A 24568-nucleotide genomic window follows, 5' to 3' on the forward strand; every position below is an offset into this window, starting at 1 on the left:
GCAGGTTAAGCCCATGGGAAAGACTTGTTGACCAAGGGGGAATAAACAGAGAGGGGATTTCTAGAATATACAAGATGTTGATAGACCTTCAGATTCTGGGTCCATGAGTCTTTTAGAGAGTTAGGAAATGGAATTGAAATCAGCCATTGCCAGAACAAATTATTATATACATTTCACTTCAACGGACACTAGGACAAAAGAAACTAATTATAAACTATTAACTAAGTGGTATTATGTTCCATCAAAATTGCATAAAATCAACCCTGATATTTTGCCTCTGTTCTGGAGGGAATACAGGGATGTAGGAACACATGCTCATATATGGTGGCAATGCCCTTTGAACCAGACATATTGGGAGGAAGTATTATACTTAATTAAGAAGATCAGCGGGGCTGAAATTGGGCAGGGCCCTTGGCAATGTCTCTTCCATGTGATGTATGACTCAAGGAAAAACTATAGAGCAGCAATTACTTCAGTCCTGTTAAATGCAGTGAAGGCATTAATTCCAAAGCAATGGAAATCAAAGAAAATACAGACAATAAAGGATGGGTTTATGGAAGTGGATAAAACTAGGTTAATGGAAGAACTAATATACCGTACTTTCAAAATTACTCTGAAGAGTTGGTTAGAATCTAAAACAATCCTTGATTTACTTGAGTTAGTGTAGTGAGAGTGTTATTTAGATACCTTTCCTCTGTTCCCTCTCGCGCCCCCCTTTTTTTGGGGGTTGGTTTTAGGTTGGAATCTAGGGGGAAGCTATAAGTAGTTATCTTACCCTGGGTCCAATAAATTAAATTATATTCACATTTTTGAAACATGCAGTAATTCACGGTTTGTAAGGGAGATTGGGAATAGAAAATTTGGTAGGGGTATTTGATAATTTGGGAAGGAATAAGGGAATATGGGGAAAAGGGGTAGGGGTTTGAGACTCCCCCCCCTTAAATAAAAGGGAAGGGGAGAGATAAAGATTCACTTTACACAATAGAAAATTTTGTAGGGGTATTCAATAACCTGGGAGGGGATAAGGGGAATGATCCACTATACACAATATAAAAAAAAATGTCTCACACTATGAGTGGGGATTTTGCATGAGGGATGTGGGGGGCGGAGATGTGGAGGGGGGAGGAGAGCGAGTTAATGGAATATGGGCCCTTTCTTAATTTTTACTTTTAAGTTAAGTTTTAACTTTGAAATGATATGGATGATATATTCTAGGAGAGATCCATTCTTGTTTTTGAATGATTTGTATATATGTTTTTGGAATGATATGTAAGGTTTTATATTTGTATAATAATTTAATAAAAATAATTGAAACACAAAAATGAATGTTATACAATTATATAAAATATGTATAAACAGGTAATTTGTATCCCACTCCAGTGAATCACCGCCACCAAGGAAAACACAGCTGGGGCTTAGCAGAACCACATCACCCTCAAATTAAAGAGAAGTTGACCATGCAGCTGTCTCTATCACAATATTGGAATGGGCCTCCTGTTGTCCTACCCTGTTGTGGCATTGCAACTATGGACTAATTGGCAATCCAGATAGCAAGGATGTGCTTAACCGGCATATTGATGAGTATCTTCCCTCTAATGACATACCCGAGGTTGACATATTTACCATATTGAATGCCTGTAAGGCATATATCAGAGGAGTTTTGATACAGTTAGGTGCCCGTGCTAAGTGGCTCCCTTCTGCCAATTTACAATGGGTAATGTCTGAACTTAGTGACCTGGAGCTTCAAAACAAAGACGATCCAGACTCCTCAAAAACGTCAAAATTGGCTAAACTATGCATGGACCTTCGCTCCCTTATGCTTAGACAGCTCAAATTGAAATACTATGCAGGGAAGTTCCTTGCATCGAGGCTCAAAGCAGGCAGAGTTAAAGCCAAAATCCCATTCTTGTCCAATTCAAATACTAAACCAATGCAGAAGCATTCTCAGACTATTACGGGGCACCTTCCAACCTGAAATATGACCTGTCCACCCTACATCTACGACTGACTGGATATTCCCCTTCCTGGACAAACTGAACTTACCCTCTGTGACTCCCTCAGCCCTTGACAAACGAAATTGTTGCCTTTCTGGATCTAAAATACTCAAAGTTATCCAATCCATGCTGAGTGGGAAATCTCCTGGACCGGATGGATTCCCTGGTAAATTTTACCAGACATTCGGTTCCAAATTAGTTCCCCACCTACAATCTCTGTTTACTACTGCTGTGAACCAGGCAACATTTTCCCCCCGAGATGCTGAGGGTGCACATCATCACTAAACCTGGGAAAAACCCAGATTGTCCTGCCAACTTTAGGCCCATCTCTCTACTTAATGTAGATGTTAAGCTATATGCCGACACCTAGACCTGAATCCCATTGATGAATTGACTTGGGTGAGGATAGTGCTGGGTCCCTAGAAAGATAAGTATCCTTTTATTAAAAGTCAGCAGCTACAGTATTTGTAGCTGCTGACTTTTAATTTTTTGGGGGAGACTGAAGCTACTCTTTAATTTCATTTTGACTAGCCTCCTAATTTTGACTAGCTAAATATGCCCCTGTCTGGTCAATTTATTCATGGCCAAGTGGGAGGAGGATGTCAACTATCCCTATTGATGACTCTAGTTGGTGTTATGGGCAAGGTATATAAATGACATCCACCTCCTGTGGAATGCTGACCACCTTTTATTGAAATTATTTATGGAAGAATTAAACAACAACAATCTTGAATTTGTTCTTAATTATGAGGCTAGTCAAAACAAAATTATTCTTTGGATTTAAAGATTAGTACAGATGGTGAGAAGTGGATAATTTCTACCTTCTTTAAGACCACTGATATAAATTTATTTATAACATTGGACATTGCCATTACCAGTCATGGTTCACCACTTGCCGCCAAATCACGTTCCTGTACGTCATTTGGCTTCAAGTGGTTGTATCGGAGTGATGCCTGCAGCTGCAGGCATCACCGCGTACTGTTTTTTTTAGAGTCTAAGCAGCCGCTTAATTGTTAATATAAGCAGCAAGAGGGGTTGTGCCCCTCCTCCCACCACCTTCCGCCACTCGCATGGGCTCTCCCATCCAACCAGGAGACCCGAGTGAGCAGCCAGTGTTGTAGAAATTTTATGAAGATGAATTTTAAAATGTATTGTCAAGTGTAAGTGTCTCCCTGTGTTAGTACTCCCGCAGCCCGCTCTAAAGAGCTGACTGGGGCAGACTGATGCTGGTTGAGTCCCGTCTGGTAGTGGAAAATTTCCTGGGATTGGAGAGAGGTTTTTGCAGAGTGGGGTTATGTCCACCAGCGAAAGGGCACCTGTGCATTGCACAGATGATTGTCTGAGGGGATATGTTCACTCTGCAAAGACATATTGATTATAGGCGGATGTATGCTCTTGTCTCTACTGTGTCTGATCAGCACATGTCGAGATTCATAGTGTACACCTGCAGATATAATCCGGGTATGCATTGTTCTCTGGAACAATGCAGAATAAGGATTTCTATCAGCGGAAATAGGGGAGTATTTTGGGTTGTTATGATCAGAGACGGAGTTTAAAAGAAAAACATGCATGCACCCTGTCTCCGCACAGACACGCCCATAAGACTCCTGTAGTCATCATTCATTGGTTGTTGTATTGGTTGTTGTATATCCTGTGTGGTCATGTCCTTATTTGGTAATTTCCGGTGTTGACATTTACATCATGTGTTACATCCTTATTTGGTCATGTCCTTATTTGGTAGTTTCCTGTGTTGACTTCCACATCCTGTGTTAGATCCTTATTTGGTCATTTCCAGTGAGATCACAAACTGTGTAGTAGGTGATTGGCTGTTGGAGGCAAACCCTCCAGTTTGGAACTTCCTGTCTGTGTGTAAATAAAAGCAAGTGCATGGCTCAGAAAGGCAGTCATTCTGATGAAGCTGAGAACATAAGCTATGGTGGTGTCTGTTTACTTGGGGATATATTAGAAATGGAATGATAGGTAAGGTACATTATATCATTAGACAAAATGTGTGCTTATTAGCACAGGAGATATGGTGTGCGAATAGCGTACAACCAAATTTCCCGGACACCAGCATGTCTGCTGGATGGCCGGAGACCCGAATGAAGCTGGAAACGGAGCCTGGAACATCACTTCCGGTTTACTGGGGAACCAACAGTGTCAGTTTGCAAAGATCAAAAAGTATTCAAAAATGCTGATCTTGGAGGAGTCCATAAAGAGTACCTGTGACTGTCCATAAAGAGTACCTGTCACTGTAGCAGAAATAATGTGTATTTTTTCTCAAAAAATCACGTTTGAATGATCGCTGAGCAATTACAGTGTGAAATAAAATATTGCAACAACCTCCATTTTATTCTCTAGGGTCTCTACTATAAAAAAAAAAAATATATATATATATATATATAAATGTTTGGGGGTTCTAAGTAATTTTCTAGCAAAAATACTAATTTTAACCTGTAAGCAATAAATGTCAGACAAAGGTCTGGTCTTCAAGTCATTAATGTACGTCCTGTGGAGTCAATTTATAGAGAAAAGTTATGAGGATAAGATGCTGGATACCACTATTTTACAGGTTAAGGAGAAAGAATTTGCATGGTCATTGGTTACATCTTTTACCAAAGATTATGTCATTAATAATATTAAGAAACACTGGTGTCAGGTCACCTTGAGGCCAGGTGACAGATGCACACCGTAGGGATCAGGAGTGCACCGCTCGGGGCCACAAGCAGACAGGAATAGTCAGGGACACACCAATAGGTCAGGATCACAGGCAAACAGGGATAGTCAAGGACACGCCAAAGTCGGTAACGGAACAACAGAAGAGCAAATGGCAGGTAACAGGAAGCCAAACACACAAAGGTTGATCAGCAGGGTTGGCCTGCAGTGCGCAGGTTAATATAGAGTTCTCAGATAGGAGCTAGGGTGGAGCCATGCCAGAGGATGGATTAGAAAAGCAGTCAGGTGAGGGTCGGCTGGTTTCTAGAGATGAACACATGGAAACAGGTAAGCAGAAAAAAACCATTGCATAACCATGACAACTGGCATGTATTAAAAAATGATCTTTGAGCCCTGATCTGTCTGGCTTCAAATATTCTGAATAAATCAGTTAGATCTTCTTTTTTCAGAATATTACGGGCTTTTACCCTTTAACAAATGTTCCCTATGTCAGATTATTCAGTGCAGAAATACCTGCACAGTTACTGCTAGGACATATGTCATTAACTCCTTTATAAAATGCATGTCCACTAATTTAGTGTATTTGTTACAGTGCCTTTGTTGTCTCCAATATGTGGGTAGGACCATATGGTTACTTAATTAATAAGGTTGAATAAGGACACCAGTCCATCCAGTTCAACCTGAGTGAGTGTCCACAACCATCCCCATCCCTGTACACTGCACACCCACATCAGTCCCCACCCCAAAGGAGCCCACCAACCAAGGTCCCCATTCATATACTAGGGCCAATTTTGGACAGAAGCCAATTAACCTACCTGCATGTCTTTGGAGCATGGGAGGAAACTGGAGTACCCAGAGGAAACCCACGCAGGCACAGGGAGAACATGTAAACTCCAGGCAGGTCGTGGTTGGGATTTGAACCAGCAACCCTTTTTACTGCTAGGTGAGAATGCTAACCACTACACCACTGTGCAACCCGACATGTCACCATTATTCTAGGTATATTTATATATATTTTAAAAGGTGCTATGGACCTGAAATTTTCACCACGTTAGTAACAACCCATGCAATCCATACATGCACAAAAAAAAGTTCAGAAATTAAACCCTTCCCAACCAGCCGCTGCAGTTATACTGCGGCAGGACGGCTCCCCTGGGTGAACCGTCATAGCTATACATCGACCTGCTTTCAGACCACTAGGGGGCGTACGAGCACCATGCAAGGCGCACCACCTGAGCTGATGCGTGTGCCCACGATCACTCCACACAGAAACAGAACGGAGATCTGTCAATGTAAACAGACAGATTTCCGTGCTGTCAGGGGAGAGGAGACTGATCTGTTGTTCATACTAAGTATGAACAACGATTGGTCTGCTCACCCAGGCAGTCCCATCCCCCCACAGTTAGAATCATTCCCTAGGACACACAGTTAACCCCTTGATCTTCCCCTACTGTTTACTGTTTACTTCTTCCTTCCCAGTATCATTTATAGAATAATCAGTGAATTTTTGTAGCACTGATCGCTGTATAAATGTCAATGGTCCCAAAAATGTGTCAAAAGTGTCCAATCTGTCCCCCACAATGTCGCAGTCCTGAAAAAAATCACAGATCACTGCCATTACTAGTAAAAAAAATAAAATAATAAAAATGCCATAAATATAGCCCCTATTTTGTAGACGCTATAACTTTTACGTAAACCAATCAATATACGCTTATTGTGATTTTTTTTACCAAAAATATGTATAAGTATACATATTGGCCTAAACTGAGGGAGAGATTTGTTTTTAAAAAAAAATTTGGGGGATATTTATTATAGAACAAAAAATAAAAATAGCAGAGGTGATCAATTGCCACCAAAAGAAAGCTCTATTTTTGGGGGAAAAAGAACATAAGTTTTGTTTTTGTACAAAGACGTACGCCCGTGCAATTGTCAGTTAAAACAACGCAGTGCAGAATTGCAAAAAATGGCCTGGTCATTAAGGAGGCAAATCTTTTGGGGCTGAAGTGGTAAAGTGTGTGGTATCTGTAATAAAATGGAATGAAACAGGGAAAAGTTATTGAATACACAAACTAAGGGAGGTGCAAAGAGGCATGGAAATATTATCTATATAGATATCTATATAGATATATATACTACTTCTGGACCGCTCACCGCACATATACTATGGCAGGGTGGCCCGGCTGCATAATACAATGTACCTGTACGTTGTTCACGTACAGCAGTCTGCCTATTTAAACAGAAAGGAAGAGAGAGATCTGTGATTACTGCTAATCAAGAACACAGATCTCTTTCTTTGTCTAGTGTCAACATCCCCCACACAGTAAGAAAGTATGTAACCCTTTGATTGCCCCTGATGTTAACCCCTTCCCTGCTAGTGTCATTTATACAGCGTCAGTGCGTTTTTTTTAGCACCGATCACTATATTGGTGTCACTGGTCCCCAAAAAGTGTCACCTTAGTGTCCAATTTGTCCATCGCAATGTCGCAGTCCAGATAAAAATTGCTATTCAACGCCATTACTAGTAAAAATAAAAAATAAAAGTCCCTAAATCTATCCCCATACTTTGTAAACGTGACAACTTTTGTGTAAACCAATCAATATACGCTAATTGGGATTTTTTTTACCAGAAATATGTAGTAGAATACAAATTAGCCAAAATTGATGAAGAAATTAGATTTTTTACATATTTTTATTGGACATGTTTTATAGCAGAAAGTAAAAAATATATGTCTAGCGCAAAAAATAAAAACTACATAGGTGATCAAATACCACCAAAAAAAGCTCTATTTGTAGGAAAAAAAGGACACCAATTTTGTACAGGTACAACGTTGCATGACCGCGCAATTGTCAGTTAAAATAACTCAGTGCTGTATCGCAAAAAATGGCCTGATCATTAAAGGGGTAAATCTTCAGGTCTGTAATTGGTTCATTTTATATGGTCGTTTATATGGAATTTTATGGGGAATTATGAAACTCCCATTGTGCCCTTGATTAATTTAAATTTTTTTTAATGTTTTTGTAAAAGATGTTTGATGATTTATTTTTTTTGATTATAAACTGTTATTTACACTTTGCTTTTTTGTTTACATTTAGCTCTATGGATGGTGCTATGGGTGCTGATTCAGTTTCCGAACCTCTAGGCCATCTTAGATTTAAAGTAATCTTTGGGAGCCATTTTATATCTGTAATGAGGCTTGGTTTCCTCCTCGTTTGATCTGAGACATTTGGGGAATATTTAATGCGTGGTGACCTTTCATAACCTCATTGCCTGGGAAGATGCCATCTTTGATGAAGTGCGTCAGTTGGAGCTACGCTACATCACACACCAGCAGTGTCCTAGGAATTGGTATTTGACTGATTTAGATGCTTATTACAGTGTTGTTATACATAACTTGTATATCCTCAGAAATCAGGGTCAGGCATCAGAACATTCCTGCAAGATATATTCCAGGCAAGATATGTTAATTTAGCTGAGCACAGCTACATTTGAGTGTAGTATCACAAAGCTATATCTTTACTGAAGAATATATACATACTTAAAAATGCATTCATACATCCTATAATTAGGTTTCCATCAGCATAAATGTCCAACATTGTGACACATTCCACTTCAAATGATTTTGCAGTGAAATTAATATGGGTGTGTTCATAGCTAATACTCAAATTCAGCTTGATGAATCTGGTGTTTAATTCTTGTGCCAAAAGACATGGATCTGGTGAAGGTAAATATTACTTTTTCCTCTTAATTATGTCATGGAGAAAACCAATTGCTCTGTAGATTACAATAGGTACCACTATACCTATGTATTATATGTCACATCTATCATATATGATAAACCACACCAAAGCAAAGCAAACTAAAAAGATTTAGTAATAACTGTCAGGTACCTGAGCAACATGAAATGGGTGAATTTGTATAAAGACACTGTATGAGCTTCTACATTTTTATTTTCTTAGTACAAGAAAAGCTACCCCTAGAATATACAAAATATAGAAAGCTTGTATCAAAAATTTTGTTGTGAAGAACTTTGTAGCCTGTTCATAGACAATTGATCAATAAGATAAGCTGAAGCAATGGATGAAGAATGCAGAGGAATACATATTCCCCATTTTAAAAAGATGATGTAGGGAAAACAAAGAGGTTCTCTTTGTCCTCAGCAGCTTATACTTACCTTCCTTTTGCTCCCCTGACACTATGTGCAGCTGTAGGAGACAATTGAAACGGCCCTCTGTATGTTCAAGTCAGATTTCCAGTAAGGCACCTTTCATACAGGCAGAACGACAAGGTCCACTTGTCAGTTTTTTAGGCAGACCTGAGCGGATCCTCCAGTGTCCTCTATGAAACAGAGGATGTAAATGGATGTGTCCGACAGCCAATCCGATCTCATTTTCCATACATCTGGTGGATTGGATCGGATGACAGGTGGTCCCCGTTTACATGTGAATGCCCATAGAGGAAAATGGGCTGTGTCCTGTCATCCTGTCCTGTCTGCCAAAAACAGACAGGTGGGGTAGACATTCCCCATCTGTCTGGTGGATTGGATCGGATGACAGTCGGATGTAAATGGGCTGTTTCCTGTCATCCGCCTGCTTAGCAGGGATCAGTGGATAGATCCCCCGCTGAGCAGGCGGATCTGCTGGCAGACTACGCCAGTGTGAATGAGCCCTTACATAGGCTGACTGTCTCCCTGCCCCATGTGACTGCACTGGGTTATTCACCAAGCACCAGCATTATAACATGCTTCTCAATATACAAAAGTAACAGGTATGTAATCGCACACAATCTTAAAGCATATTTAAACCAAAAAACAAAAAAGTACTTTTGTTCACAGTTTACGTTTCCCCTGTTAAGCCGTAAAATAGTTATTGTTTTTTATTTTTGTTCTGAGGTATAGAACTAAACTAAAAACACGTGCTGTAGCACTTATGCCCCGTACACACGACCGGACTTTCCGTCAGAATAAACTCTGAAGGTCTTTCCAATGGAGTTCCGACCGAACGGACTTGCCTACACACAATCACACCAAAGTCCATTTGTTTCCAACGCAATGATGTACAACGGGAATAGAAAGGGAAGTTCAGTTTAGGAGATATTTGCCGAAAGACAGGCAGCGGCGCGCAGGCGCACTGAGCGCGGCACCGTCAACGGCGAATATGCCGCACGTGGCGGCTCCCATGCGCATGCGTGGGAGTGACGTCATCGCGGCTTCGCCGAATGACAGCCGCGGAGCAGCGAGACCCACCGAGAAGATGGATGCGCCGGACTACAGGGGACAGCGGTGACATCGCTGGCCCCTGTATCAGGTAAGTGACACATAATGAACTACTATGCTATGCATAGTAGTCCATTATGCTTTACCTTTGCAGGGAATGAAAGAGGAAGTAAACTCATCAGGGTTTACTTCCTCTTTAACAAGGGGGCACCCAGATCCCGGCCCCCTCCTTATGTAAATGAGGATGGAGTACATAGTAACCCTACCTATTCATCAACAAAAGTGCCAAACAGAAATAAAAGCACATCGTTTTTGACAATTCCTTTTTAAAAAAAAAAAAAAGAAAATGTCCTCCCAATGTAGATTGATCGCCAATGACACCACCCACAATAAGCTAATAGGTCAATAAGCCCCCTGCCCACAAACCCCCACAACCATGGCCCAGGGTTGTGGGGAAGAGGCCCTTGTCCCCATCAACATAGGGGCAAGGTGCTTTGGAGTGGATGGTGTGGTGCCCCCCTGCCCCAAAGCACCCCACCATGTTGAGGGCATGAGGCCTGGTATGTTTAGGAGGGAGGGGTGCTCGATCTACCCCCTTTTCCTGGCCTGCCAGGCTGCATGCTTGGATATGGGTCTGGTATGGATTTTGGGGGGGACCCCATGCTGTTTTATTTTACATTTTGTTGTAGGGTTCCCCTTAAAAGACCTAAAGGGCCTGGTATGGATTTTCTATTGCTGGCAATGTTTTTTTTTTCATTCAGCAGTCAGCGGGGAAGCCCTTGGACAGCTGATGACTCATTCGTTGTTAAGGACACAGCGGCCAGCTTCCCGGCCTGCTCCTTAACAATCAGCTATTCATCATGCCCTGATTGGGAAAAGCTTTGCCCATAGAGTGTGCAGTAGGAAATCGGCTGTGAAGCTGCAAGGCTTCACTGCCGGGTTCCCTTAGCCAAGATGTGGCACCAGCACCCAAGAGCTGATTTAAGAATTGGTTCGGGTAAGTACAGCTCGTTGGATGTCTGGACAGGTAAGAGCCATAATATTGAAAGTCAGCAGCTACAGTATTTTTTTTTGGGGGGGGGGGGGGGGACGACTCCTCTTTAACACTTAAGAGCTTGACATACCTAAAGGAGTTTACAAGCACCAAGCATTTTTTTCTGAGAAAATGCCACTGCTATTAGAAAATGCATCTAGGAGAGATGGCTACAGTGTCCAGTGTGCATGTTGCCCTAAACAAAAGCAAAACAAGGGGCAATACAGAATAGCATGAAACAAGGGCTGGAACCTCAATCCTCCTCAACACACATTCCACTGTTTCTATTAGCAACCTTCACCTGCCAGGTATCCTGACACTAACACAATGAGGAGCAAACCACTGGCCAGAGCAGGCCCACTATGCATCTGAGGTGCTGGCCTGCTGCCAGTGTCACCTCAGGGAGAACCTTCAATGCAACAGTTGTGACTCACAGAGACTGTGTACCAGCTCACTTTTAGTAAAATTAATCAAGTTTTGGATTATAAGGCACTTTCACACACACACACAGATTCCACTGATTAGCTGACATATACTGCACTTATAAAAAATAAATATTTTAAATAGTTAATTCCTGCTTTATTTTCAAAGGAAAAGACCAACAAAATTTCCCTTTTGCTGGGCAAAACTACAGGTGCTTATACCTATGTAAAGATTAACGGTGATTCCAAGACCCAAAACTGCCACTTCCTGGTGACTTTTCATTCTCCTCTCCTTGCAAAATAAACAACATACCCTCAAAATTGCAGGGCTGAAGCTCTTTTTTTTTTTTTTAAGAAAGACATCTCTGTGCTTTGTGTCTCCACATTTAGGCCTGTTTTTGCTGCTGCCAGACTGGATGTTTTTTTACTCACTCCTATCTGTGCTGTAGCTTTAATTAGTTTTTAGGAAGAAGGTTACACCTGCTTTATGTCTCTACATTTAGGCTTGTTGTCACTGCTGTCAGGCTATACTGTCATTGGCCATTTATCACCCAGCCATATCTGCAAGCTTTAGCTTAACTATTTTTTTTCTAGGAAAACAGCTGCCTATTCATTTTTTCTCTACATGTACGTCTGTTTGCACTGGTTTCAAACCGCAATTCTGCAGGCCAACTTCTACTTAATCATACTTAAAGGTTGTAGTTGTTTAGAAAAAAATGGAGATATGGGGATAGGGAGGCAGGGAATGTAGGGTACTGGTGTGATGTGTTTTTTGTGGCTTTTTACTCTACATTCAGGCCTCCTGGGGTACAACTTTTACTTGTTGCATAGTTGCATAGTTAGTTTGGTTGAATAAAGACACCAGTCCATCCAGTTCGACCTGAGTGAGTGTCTACAACTGCCCTATCCCTGGCCATTGCACATCCACATTGGTCCCTACCCTCAAAGAGCCCACAATCCAAAGTCCCCATGCCAAAGTACGCCAAGTACAGCTTGATTAAAATGCATGTGTTATTGCTAAAAGTACTTGAAACCAGTCCTTTTTTACTAAAATGTGTCAACAGCTGTTAGTTACTTTTGTTTTTTGCATTAGGAAAAGGTTCCATTCAGTTGCATGGCTTTCCATACTATCTGGGTGACAATAGCTTGCCTAGCAGCCCACCAAAGAGCCACAAGTGGCCATCAAAATGTGCTAATATTGACTTTAATGCAGGTAATTTGCTTATCATGGATTACACGCACTGACTTAAAAGCAATATATTGAATTTCCTACATTTTAAAAACTTCTGGCTGTAGGTGGAAAATATTACACACTCATATGCTGATTCAGATTGATAGATGGTTTAAGTGTTGTAGGGTAGGGGGTTCAACTTTTTAACTTTTTTTGTTCTGCCAATTATGGGGTCTATTTATTAGTCTACGAACAAAATTCACATGGTTTTCACCGAAGATTGTGAATCATGCTCTGTGAATCATGCATGAAAACATTATAAATAGATCCTTTAAAGATCTACAAAATGTTGACTGATACAATTTTAGAACACAACTCTTATGCCGTGTACACACGACCGGTTTTCCCGTCGCCATAAACTCTGAAGGTTTTTCCGACAGAGTTCTGACGGAATTCCGCTGAAACTGTCTTTTGTACACACGATCACACCAAAGTCCGATCATCAAGAACACGGTGATGTGCAACAAGTATGACGGGACTAGAAAAAGGAAGTTCAATAGCCAGTAGCCAATAGCTTTCGTTTTTGGTCTGTCGGAACAGCATACAGATGAGCGGTTTTCCCGATAGGAATTGGTTCTGTCGGAAATATTTAGAACGTCTTCTATTTCTAGGTCCGTCAGAATTTAAAAAAAAAAAGTCAGATGAGGCATACACACGATCAGAATATACAATGAAAAGCTTCCGTCAGACTTTTTCTGTCGGACATTCCGCTCGTGTGTACGTGGCATCAGTGGGCACTAGTCTGGAATCCTGGATGCAACTAGATTGTCTGCCAGTCAAATTGGAGATGGAAAAGAAAAAGATACCTTTTCACTGCAGAGTAACATAATATGGCAGGACAAAATTAGCTTACGGAGATGTAAGAAAACCAAAAGTGTTGATGGGATATAAGGGAAAGTGTGACCAAACATCTCATTAGTGTTGCTAAAGCACGGAAAAAAAAAACAACTAATTCTAAACTATCAAGAAAGGGATAAAGTAATTTTGCGTACAATACTTATGTTTAGGGAGACCTGGATTTAGCAAAGAAACAGGTTTGGGGATCATATAAGTTTCAGCCCTGCAGGTTCATTTCCATGATTTTAAGAGGAAGAGATGGCCAATGAACTAGCTTGGTTAAACAGACTTCCTCACCTTGTCAATATTTGACCTTTCAGTTTCTCCTAATTCCAATATATACAATTTTAGTCAGACCCCAATTAGATTACTGTATCCTGTTCTAGTGACCTCACTCCCATTTTATTCAATTAATGATGACTTACATACCTGAATGACCACTGTAAAAGTAGGTTAAAGCAGTATTATACCCAAAAGCCAACATTTATTATGTTGCAGCTTACCAATTCTTAGATGTGATGCCTGCATTTGTTTTGTTTTTTTTAGGCTGTCTTCTAATTTTACCTAGTGTTTCAGCCAGTAAGTCTGTGTTCTTCAACAGAACAAGCTCTCCTGCAGATGTATCAGTTACAGAGATGAGACAAACATTTAAAACTGGCAGGGTTGCTTACAATGATCATATATATGTATTTTTTTATGTAAAAACATTACATAGAAAAAAAATGTTTGCCGTAACTGCTTATAAGGTATTAGCTGGAGTTTGGCATCAATTTGTCGGTGGATATAAATCTGCTAGTGCATCTAACACTCCCCTCCTCCCAGACTTACAATGCTTCTGTCCTAATGTACCTCCTGTGCTCTTTTGTCCAGAGGGGGCATTCCAATACAAGAGGTGTGTGTGAAGCCACCACATCCAATACAAAATTACATTTTTGGTTTTGGGTTTAATGCCGCTTTAAGGTTTAGCTTAATGACACATGTCAGTTGCAGTTTCGGGATTGCCTCATTGGTGACAGCTGACAGGAAAAAAACAGTAAAGTCATATCCCAGGCAGGAGGTTGGGGCAGATGGCAGATGAACAACAGAAACTGAATAACACACCGTAGTCACAGAGATGGATACCAAAGCACTTTAAAACACGAAATGTAAACGTTTTCTCCAAATCTACACACTTGTCCTTAAAGCGTATTTCCACTTTTTGAGTCATATTTGAGAAAACCCCACTATATGTCTGTTATGTGTTCCCATTAACACAGCATACCTACCTTATTATATATATATATATATATATATATATATATATATATATATATATATATATATATATACTGTATATTTCTTAACTTTTGGTTCTTCTCAGGAGAAGATGGCATTGCCTCATCTGACCCTTTATTAGGTCAAACAGTGTTCATCAAATTTAGTGTAGCGGGGTGTCGCTCAGCCCCTCTGTGACCCCGTATCTCCCACTACAGCTTAAGATTTACACAAGGACTGGTAGGCTAACAGGGACGCACAGCCTGTCGGCAGCTGCTGGGGAATTCCCCCCCCTTTCCTTCTCTCACTGTCCACTGAGTGAGAGGCATTCACAGACATGGCCGCCCACTCAGTTCCCTCCCATGTTTCTCCATTGGCAGGGGGAGCTGGCCAATCCAGGGAGGACTGCAAGAACCGCAAGGAATTCTGGAACATGTAACCCCCAATGAATGCTGCCCCACTGCAATCGCTAGGGGGAAAAAACTACACATCCCAGCAGCTCACAGAGAGAGAGGAGGAATCTTACCCCTAGAGGCTTCCTGGGAGAAAGGAGAGCTGCCACGAGGCCAGAGGAAAACTGGACACTGGAGAAGGTTGCTGCAATCCTGAGTTGGTGTGACTGTTCCTGCTATAGCTCCGAGGACGGCGGCGGACATCAAGGGCTAAAGAGAGGACCTCAGGTGCATAGCCAGGCGTCCCTGACAGCATGTGGTGTTCCAATACTAGGTGGCCAGTCGGACAACCTGAAGGATCTGTCCAAGGATATTGGAGCCTCCTGAATCTGGATTGTTGAGAGGGCACCTGCCCAGTCTTCCTTAGGCCAGAATACTTCACCAGTGCTATCTCTTTGCCTCATCTAATCTGTTACGCTCTTACACTCTTCTGAGTAGTTATAATGCCTGCTTTGATTATCCCGATAACCGAATATTGTTCACTTTACTAGAAGGACATCAAGTGCACCAACAAAGGTCAAACGAAGACACACGGGCCCATCTACATTCATGACTTTAGCAGCTATACAAGCGGGTTTAGGCCTTGAGGGTTAATTCAGTGCACAGAGTCATTTATTGTGTCAGCAGGATCATTTGGGACTGTGGTGCTGGGGTGCAGAAGGGAGAGAACTAACATAAATAACAATGTCATTCCTCTGCCCTCCTCCTGCCTGGACTCATAGAGCCCAATTAATGTAAAGTTGGTAGTTAATCCATTTAAGCATTATCATCCTTACTACAATGTGTCATGTTTGTGTGCTTATGCTCTCTGGATTATTCACTTTGAGGAGTCCCCTGAAGGCAGTTGGATATTATCCGTGAGGTTTTACTAATAACCTCTAGTTATTGTGGTTTGATTTACTATACATATATATAGTTGCCTATTACTCAATACTATTGTTACTGTCCGTTTTCATTATTAAAGCAAGTTCACAGTAAAGATAATTTCTGTGTCCACTACAATCTGTGTCCATTTACACTAACATTACTGCCAGGTATGCCATTGGGGCAGAGACTGTTCTTGGGGTTGAAAGGAGTAAGGAACCAAAAATATTCAAGCAACACCTGCAGGAATAATGCTACACTAGTTACAACTGATAATGAAGATCTGTTTGCACAGTACATACAGAGTTAAGCCCTTCACAAGAAGGGTCTGATCAGGTCCACCTGCCAGTTTTTTAGGCAGACCTGATCAGACAGTCCATTCAACCCTATGGACTGGTGGTTGTAAATGTGTAAATGGACTTGTGTCCATTTACACCTGCCTACCTCTGATCCAATCCAGTCTGCTAAAAGAGCAGTCGGATGTAAATGGACAGCGGAGTCCATTTACTCACGGCTGACCCATTCAGCAGAGCAGGCTCTGTTGGTCTCCTCTTCACATAAACTGAGCAGATGTGGACTTGTCATCCACCTGCTCTACTCCAATCAACAGTGCATCAGTGGACAGATCCCCAGCTGATCAAAACAGAGTCCTCTCTGAAAGGGACCCTAATTATGGCAAACAGCTGCCCAGGCCCCTCACAAAGAGAACTTCTGTATGTAGCAATTTCCTTGCTAGAGGGCCCAGGATAGAGCATCTAAAAATTTTAAGCTGCAATTTTAATTTCTTTTATGTTATGCTGTGTGAATGGGGAAATACAACAAATAAGTAGGTGTCCCAGATGGGCAGCAAAAGTGTAAATGCGCTTTAGAAATCACAGGCAAACATGAATGGATGTACTGCAGTTAGTGTTGGTACCAGTAGATGCTCACTATTTAACAGTGCATGCAGCCATGTGGGGTGGATAATATCATTTGATCCTAGTCACCTGGGAATAGCACCAACAGCTAATTCTGGAAAGGTAAACAGCAACTACTGATTATTCTGTGGCATGCTCTAATATTAGTGTTTTCCAGCACTGATTCTCCCAACTGTCTTGATATAACCATCTTTATCTATTTTACCTACAAAGATACCTGTGTAATTCTCTTAACTATTTTGATATCCTCTTTATGTTTCCTATAGAGTAAATACACCTGTGTGCACATGCTTTTAGGGCATGATTATATGAGACTATATGAGAAGTAATAAAACACAGGAACAAAATCAATTGTTGTTCATGAAAATGTAGCCCCAGCTGGCCACAATGCACATTTTCAAAGAACAACACATTTTCATAAATTTTATAAGTTTTGACAGATAAAAGAGGACATCTTTTCATACAAAATACTTTTCATTGTTGTAAAACATATGTATACACAGTATGTATGTTAGCGTGTTCATGTAATGACGTGTTGCAATTATAATACATGTATAACATACCTTTTTGTAAAGATTTCTGAGGTCTCTGTACTGCCACATGCTGTTAAGAACCTGAGATGCTGCCTTCACAACTTTCGGTGAATGCCTGTTTTTGGAAGGAAAGCAATACGTAAAAGTACATTTTCACATTTTATTAATGGCATACAGTGAATTGCTTGTGATAGTTTTAAAATATATACTAAACATATTTGTATATTTTGTTTTATAATTAAAGGCTCATGTACAATAATAATAAAAAAAAAACTGCAATTATTCCTTGTGATTTGATCTGATCTAATTGAATCTCTGTTTATAGTTTAGAGAAAGTGCTCTCAACGACTCAACAACTGAAAAAAAAATAAAAAATAATATTTAGACTACCATTGCTAGCCTCTCTTTTTTCTCTTTTTGAAGATATTAGTTCAGTGTTTCTCATCCGGGGATTCTGCAGGAAGTCCCCAGGGGTTCTGCGGGACATCTACATTATGGTGGATGTATACTGCCAATCTTGTCCTTAATGCACGCTGATACTCAGCGCTAGAGATGAGCCAAACACCCCCCAAAAAATTTGTTCAAACACCGTTAAAGTCTATGGGACTCGAACGTGAAAAATCAAAAGCGCTAATTTTAAAGGCTAATATGCAAGTTATTGTCATAAAAAGTGTTTGGGGACCTGGGTCCTTCCCCATGTATCAATGCAAAACAAAGTTTTAAAAACGTCAGTTTTTTGCGGGAGCAGTGATTTTAATAATGCTTAAAGTGAAACAATAAAAGTGTAATATTCTTAAAAATTTCGTACCGGGGGGGGGGGGGTGTCTATAGTATATAGTATGCCTGTAAAGGGGCGTATGTTTCCCGTGTTTAGAAAAGTCCCTGCAGAAAATGTCATGTCTAAAGAAAAAAAGTAAAATTTTAAAAAAATGGCGTAGGGGTCCCCCTCAAAATCCATACCAGACCCTTCATGCCCTCAACATTGGGAGGGTGCTTTGAGGTAGCCCCCCAAACCACCTTGTCCTCATGCTGATGGGGAGAAGGGCCTCATCCCCACAACCCTTGCCCAGTGGTTGTGGGGGTCTGGGGGCTTATCAGAATCTGTAAGCCCCCTTTAACAGAGGGGACTCCCAGATCCCAGCCTCCCCCCTGTGTGAAATGGTAATGGGGTACATTGTACTCCTACCATTTCACCCAAAAAAGTGAAAAAAAAGTAAGAAAAAACACACACACAGCTTGGCACAAGTCCTTTAATAAAAACAAAACAAAAAATTCCAGTGATGTAATCCTTGTATGATCAATAAACGATACAGCCTCCGCGTAGGAGCTGCCTGGCAGAATGGCGCGCAACTCGGATGACAGTTCTTAAATAACCGAGGATTGGCCTTCCGTGATGTGTGGACGGGTGACCCCGCCCCCCTCTGACGCAAGGGGGAATGCTGGAGGTACCCAGTGACATGAGCTGGTGACCCTGCCCCCTCTGACGCAACGGAGGTTTCTCATGACATGTACGGGTGACTCTGTCCCCCGGCATTCCCCCTTGCATCAGAGGGGGGTGGGGTCACCCATCCACACGTCACGGGTGGCCCCGTCCTTGGTTATTTAAGAACTGTCATCCAAGTCACGCGTCATTCTTCCGGGGAGCTCCTACAGAGGAGGCTGTATCGTTCATGGATCGTAGAAGGATTACATCGCTGGAATTTTTTTTTTGTTTTATTTTTATTAAAGGAATTGTGCCAAGCTGTGTGTGTGTTTTTTTACCTTTTTTTCACTTTTTTGGGTGAAATGGTAGGAGTACAATGTACCCCATTACCATTTCACACCGGGGGGCGGGATCTGGGAGTCCCCTTTGTTAAAGGGGGCTTACAGATTCTCATAAGCAGACCCCCACAACCACCAGGCAAGGGTTGTGGAGATGAGGCACTTCTCCCCATCAACATGGGGGGCTACCTAAAACCACCCTCCCAATGTTGAGGGTATGTGGCCTGGCATGGTTCGGGGGGAGGGGCGCTCTCTCGTCCCCCCTATTTTCATGTGGCCTGCCAGGTTGTGTGCTCGGATAAGGGTCTAGTATGAATTTTTCATTTTGGTTCAGGGTTTGGTAATGGATTGGAAGGAATTCCCATGCTGTTTTTTTTCAATGACTTTCATCTGTATTGCCAAGACCGGACAATTCATTATAGCCACGAGTACTCTAGGGCAGTGATGGCGAACCTTGGCACCCCAGATGTTTTGGAACTACATTTCCCATGATGCTCAACTACACTGAAGAGTGCATGAGCATCATGGGAAATGTAGTTCCAAAACATCTGGGGTGCCAAGGTTCGCCATCACTGCTCTAGGGAAACATGCTCCCCTTTACAGGCATACTATAGACACCCCCCAGGTATGAAACTTAAAAAACACTTTTATTGTTTCACTTTAAGCATTATTAAAATCACTGCTCCTGAAAAAATGCCTATTTTTAAAACTTTTTTTTTGCATTGATACATGTCCCCTGGGGCAGGACTCGCGTCCCCAAACACATTTTATAACAATAACTGGCATTAGCCTTTAAAATTAGCACTTTTGATTTCTCCCATATACTTTTAAAGGGTGTTCCACAGCTTTCGAATTTGCTGCGAACCCCCCAAATTGTTCGCTATTCGCCGAATGGGCGAACAGCCAATGTTCGAGTCTAACTCATGTTGGACTTGAACAGACAGCCCATCCCTACTCAGCGCTCATGAATATCTGAAGGTACCTCTGTAGTTCCGGCTCTGGGTGGAGCAGGGGAGGAGTGCAGAGAGCAGGAATGGGAGCCGAAGAAGGAGGAGGTCTTATGACAGCGGCTCTCTGCCTCCCCCCTGAACTGTGCGATGTTTTCTGATGGCTCTCTGTTTCCCCTGCACTCTGCATTACTGCAGCTATAAGAGTCGTATAGCTGTGGCAATGCAGAATGCAAGAGGGACAGAGAGGTATCGGAGCACATGGCTAGAGGTTAGAGTAGGAGGAGAGATGGCAGAGCTGACAGGGGAACATGGGCACTGGTGGGCTGAATTTTATGGCACTGGTGGGCTGAATTTTATGGCACTGTTGGACTGTATTTTATGGCATGGGTGGGCTGCATTTTAGGGCACAGGTGGGCTGCATTTTAGGGCACTGGTTTGCTGCATTTTATGGTACTGGTGGCCTGTATTTTCTTGGCATGGGTGGACTACATTTTATAGTCATGGGTGGGCTGCATTTTATGGTCACTGGTGGGCTGCATTTTATGGTCACGGGTGGGCTGCATTTTATAGGCACTGGTGGGCTGCATTTTATGGTCACGGGTGGGCTGCATTTTATAGGCACTGGTGGGCTGCATTTTATGGGCACTGCTGGGCTGCATTTTCTAGGCACTGGTGCCCTGCATTTTCTGGGCACCGGTGATCTCTCGGCTGTACTCTGCCTTCTGTCCTTTTATGAAAATGACCAATTTATCACTTTCTGTTTCAGCAGATTGTATTACAAAGTCGGGGACGTCACTGCAGCTTCAGGACTTGGCAGAAACCGACCAAAAGGAAGCAGTAGTTCCTAAGCAGGAGTGCACGTGGTGGACAGAACAGCAACAACTCTTGTAAGTACTATGTTGATGTCAACCTCTTCTGCCCTGTACAGTCCCCCTGTGCTCTGCTCCTCTCTATCCCTTTACCAACATGACCAATTTGCCACTTTCTGCAGGGCTGATTGTGTTACGAAAATCCAGGGACAACACTGCACCTTCAGGACTTGGCAGAAACCGACCAACAGAAAGCAGTAGTTCCAAAGCAGGAGTGCACGTGGTGGACAGAACTTGTAAGTAATGTAATGTTACACTGTGTGATTTCTATGCAAAAAAAAAAAAATGTATACATACATAATACTAGCATTCTGCTGTCAACAGGGCACACAGAAAAAGTGTTTTCTTTGTGCCCTGGTGATCTCCACATTGTACAGTGCCCTTTCCCCTGATGACCGCCACATTGCACTGTGTCCTGGTAATCTCCAGAATTGTACTGTGCAGAGACAGTGCAGATAAGTTGAGTTTTTCAACTGTGTTGATATTTTGCATTGTAGATGTGTATTTGCCACTGAGCAGCAATGCAGTGTAGGTTTTGCAATGAGAACCAGATTTGTGTAATAATTGCATTGCAGAAAGACTTTTGCTATATAATGGAAGGGTATTAGTGATAGTGTAATTGATTTACAGTAGTATACCATTGTGTATTTTTTATTAGTTGTTTTAAAAACAAAATGGCTCAAGGTCCAATGTGGCATTTTGTGAGGAAGAGGAGTGAGGTACAAGAGGATAATACACCTTCATCTTCTACTACAGAAAATGCTGATAAGTTTAGGGAGGAAGAATTACAACATTCTGAGTCCTTTGCATGCATCAGCATAGTGCTTGACCCCAAAAAAGTCTGCCTTTACAGTGAAAGTTACCTATGGGTTTTTCGTGGACAGGTAATCCGCATTGTCCCATTCCATTGTGCCTTATCTGTGGCAAACAACTTACAAATACAACAATGGCCAATTATTTCAAACAACTATTGGAATCTCAAAGCAAGCAAAGTACAGCTTTTGTTGAAAGAGTCTCCATTAGTAAAAAGGCACAGGAAGCAAACTATTTGGTGGCAGTAATTATTGCCCAGAAAGAAAAAGTCACACAGTTGGTGAGAATATTATAATGCCAGCATGTAAAATTATTGTAAATCACATGCTAGGAGTAGCTGCAATAAAGGAAATTGAAAAGGTTCCACTATCAGACAGTACAACAAGTCAGCGTATTGATGACATTTCACATGAAGTTGAAGAGGTCTTACGTGATATGCTTAAAAAAAAAAAAAACAGCTTCGCTATCCAGGTTGATGAGTCCACCGATATCACCAATGCATACCAACTTGTAACATTTGTTTGATTTGAAATTCAAGAAAACGTTTTCTGCTGCAAAGAGCTGCCTGAAACAGCCAAGGGTCAAGATATATTTAAAGTTTTGTCAGCCTATGTCACAACTGCTTTATTCATAGAGAAGTGCTCATGTCCAAAACCCTTGGAGCTGAGCTGAAAAGTGTTCTGGAGGATGTGACAAAAATGGTGAACTTTATTAAACAAAAACCAGTTCATTCAAGAATGTTTCAAAAACTTTGCAAAAGCATGAGGAAGGACCACGTAAATCTCCTATTTCATACTAAAATTAGGTGGTTAAGCAGAGGGCGAGTTCTCCAGAGTGTTTCAACTGAAAGAAGAGTGCTTCGAAGATGATGAATGGCTGCAGTAACTAGCATACTTAGCTGACATTTGTAAGCACATGAACCTGCTGAACAAGTCTCTGCAAGGTTCTGGAGAAAATATCCTAACTTCAAGTGACAAGATCCTTGGATTCAAAAGGAAACTGAATATTTGGAAAAGCCATGTTGTTAAAGGAAATCTAGAGATGTTCCCCCTGTTGCTTGTCCTTGGAAATGAGGAAGGATACCAGAAAGTTTTATGTCTAATTGAAAGCCACCTGGACAAATTGCAGAGCAAAATGAAATATTACTTTCCTTCTCTTTCACCACAAATTTTGGATTTAGTGGGGAATCCTCTCTCTTCTGTTCAGTCAGAGCACTTGAATTTAAAAGAACAGGAAGAAATGTGTGATTTGCAGTCTGATCCAACCTTTAGGATACGGTTTAATGATGTATCCTTGGACAAATTCTGGATTTCAGTCAAATCCTGCCATTTTCAGAAAGGTATTGAATGTTTTGCTGCAGTTTTCTACAACCTACATATGTAAGCCAGCTTTTTCCTGTTTAAGAAGCATCAAGACCAAGGAACGAAATTGTTTAATTTCAGCTTAAGATGAAATTCGTGTGTGCTTATCTTAAGTTTGACCCGGAATTGAGCATCTGTGCAGAAAAAAGCAAGCTCAAGTTTCACATTAAGGAGCTAAGTGCCCCGGACCAATTTTCAGCCAAAGGACCAAGCCCCTTTTTGCAATTCGGCACTGCGTCGTTTTAACTGACAACTGCGCGGTCGTGCGACGTGGCTCCCAAACAAAATTGGCGTCCTTTTTTTCCCACAAATAGAGCTTTCTTTTGGTGGTAGTTGATCACCTCTGCGGTTTTTATTTTTTGTGCTATAAACAAAAATAGAGCGACAATTTTAAAAAAAATGCAATATTTTTTACTTTTTGCTATAATAAATATGCCCAAAAATATATATAAAATTTTTTTTTCCTCAGTTTAGACTAATACGTATTTTTCTACATATTTTTGGTAAAAAAATCCCAATTAGTGATTATTGATTGGTTTGCGCAAAAGTTATAGCGTTTACAAAATAGGGGATCGTTTTATAGCATTTTTATTAATATTTTTTTTTTTAATAGTAATGGCGGCGATCAGTGATTTTTATTGTGACTGCGACATTATGGCGGACACATCAGACATTTTTTACACATTTTTGGAACCATTGTCATTTATACAGCAATCAGTGCTATTTACATGCACTGATTCTCATGTAAATGACACTGGCAGTGAAGGAGTTAACCACTAGGGGGCAGTGTAGGTGTTATGTATGACGTTATGTGTTTTTTTTATTGTAGGGGGCGTGGCCTGGCATGTGACATCACTGATCGTCCTTCCCTATAAAAGGGAAGAGACGATCGGTGACAGACACACAGGGAAGCACAGGGAGAGGTTTGTTTACACAGACCTCTCCTCGTTCTTCAGCTCTGTGACCCGATCGCACTTAAAAAGCAACGTACAGGTAGGTGCTTGTACCCAGCCGTGCCATTCTGCCAATGTACATCGGCATGAGGCGGTCCTTAAGTGGTTAATGTGATTATATCTAGATCAGATCCGCTGCTCCATGAGCTGTAGATTCAAATTATTTTTTTTAAGGGTTCCCCCGAGATCTCAAACCCTTTGCCAAGGGCTCACTGAAGGCAAAAAGGTTGAGAATCACTGCACTAGTTGCTTGGTTGTCCTGCTGATCCAAATTCCTCAGTACTTTTGGAGTTACTGACCTTAACCTAAGGAGAGTATTCATTTTGAATTTACTGTGAAGAAATGTATTCTGTGCTTAAAGCCGAAAACAGGCTGGCAATCAGAGATGGTGTCATTGGGAGGCATAAGGATACAATGCCTCCACAAACTGAATTT

At 41.4% G+C, this 24568-nt stretch overlaps 1 protein-coding gene across 9 annotated transcripts in view; it reads right to left on the minus strand.

The window, feature by feature from the left end:
- The window catches only part of CTNND2 (catenin delta 2), a 918973-nt gene that overhangs the window by 100108 nt on the left and 794297 nt on the right, over nt 1-24568 (minus strand). For all 9 annotated transcript variants that reach the window (XM_077491861.1, XM_077491860.1, XM_077491866.1 and 6 more), the window contains exon 19: nt 17457-17541. In XM_077491861.1, coding sequence (XP_077347987.1) covers nt 17457-17541 — 85 coding nt within the window. The remainder of the gene's footprint in view (nt 1-17456; nt 17542-24568) is intronic.

This window comes from Lithobates pipiens, unplaced genomic scaffold (genome assembly GCF_037356315.1).
Source record: "Lithobates pipiens isolate NorthernLeopardFrog02 unplaced genomic scaffold, aLitPip1_a1.2 Scaffold_19, whole genome shotgun sequence".
Taxonomy (NCBI): Eukaryota; Metazoa; Chordata; class Amphibia; order Anura; family Ranidae; genus Lithobates; species Lithobates pipiens.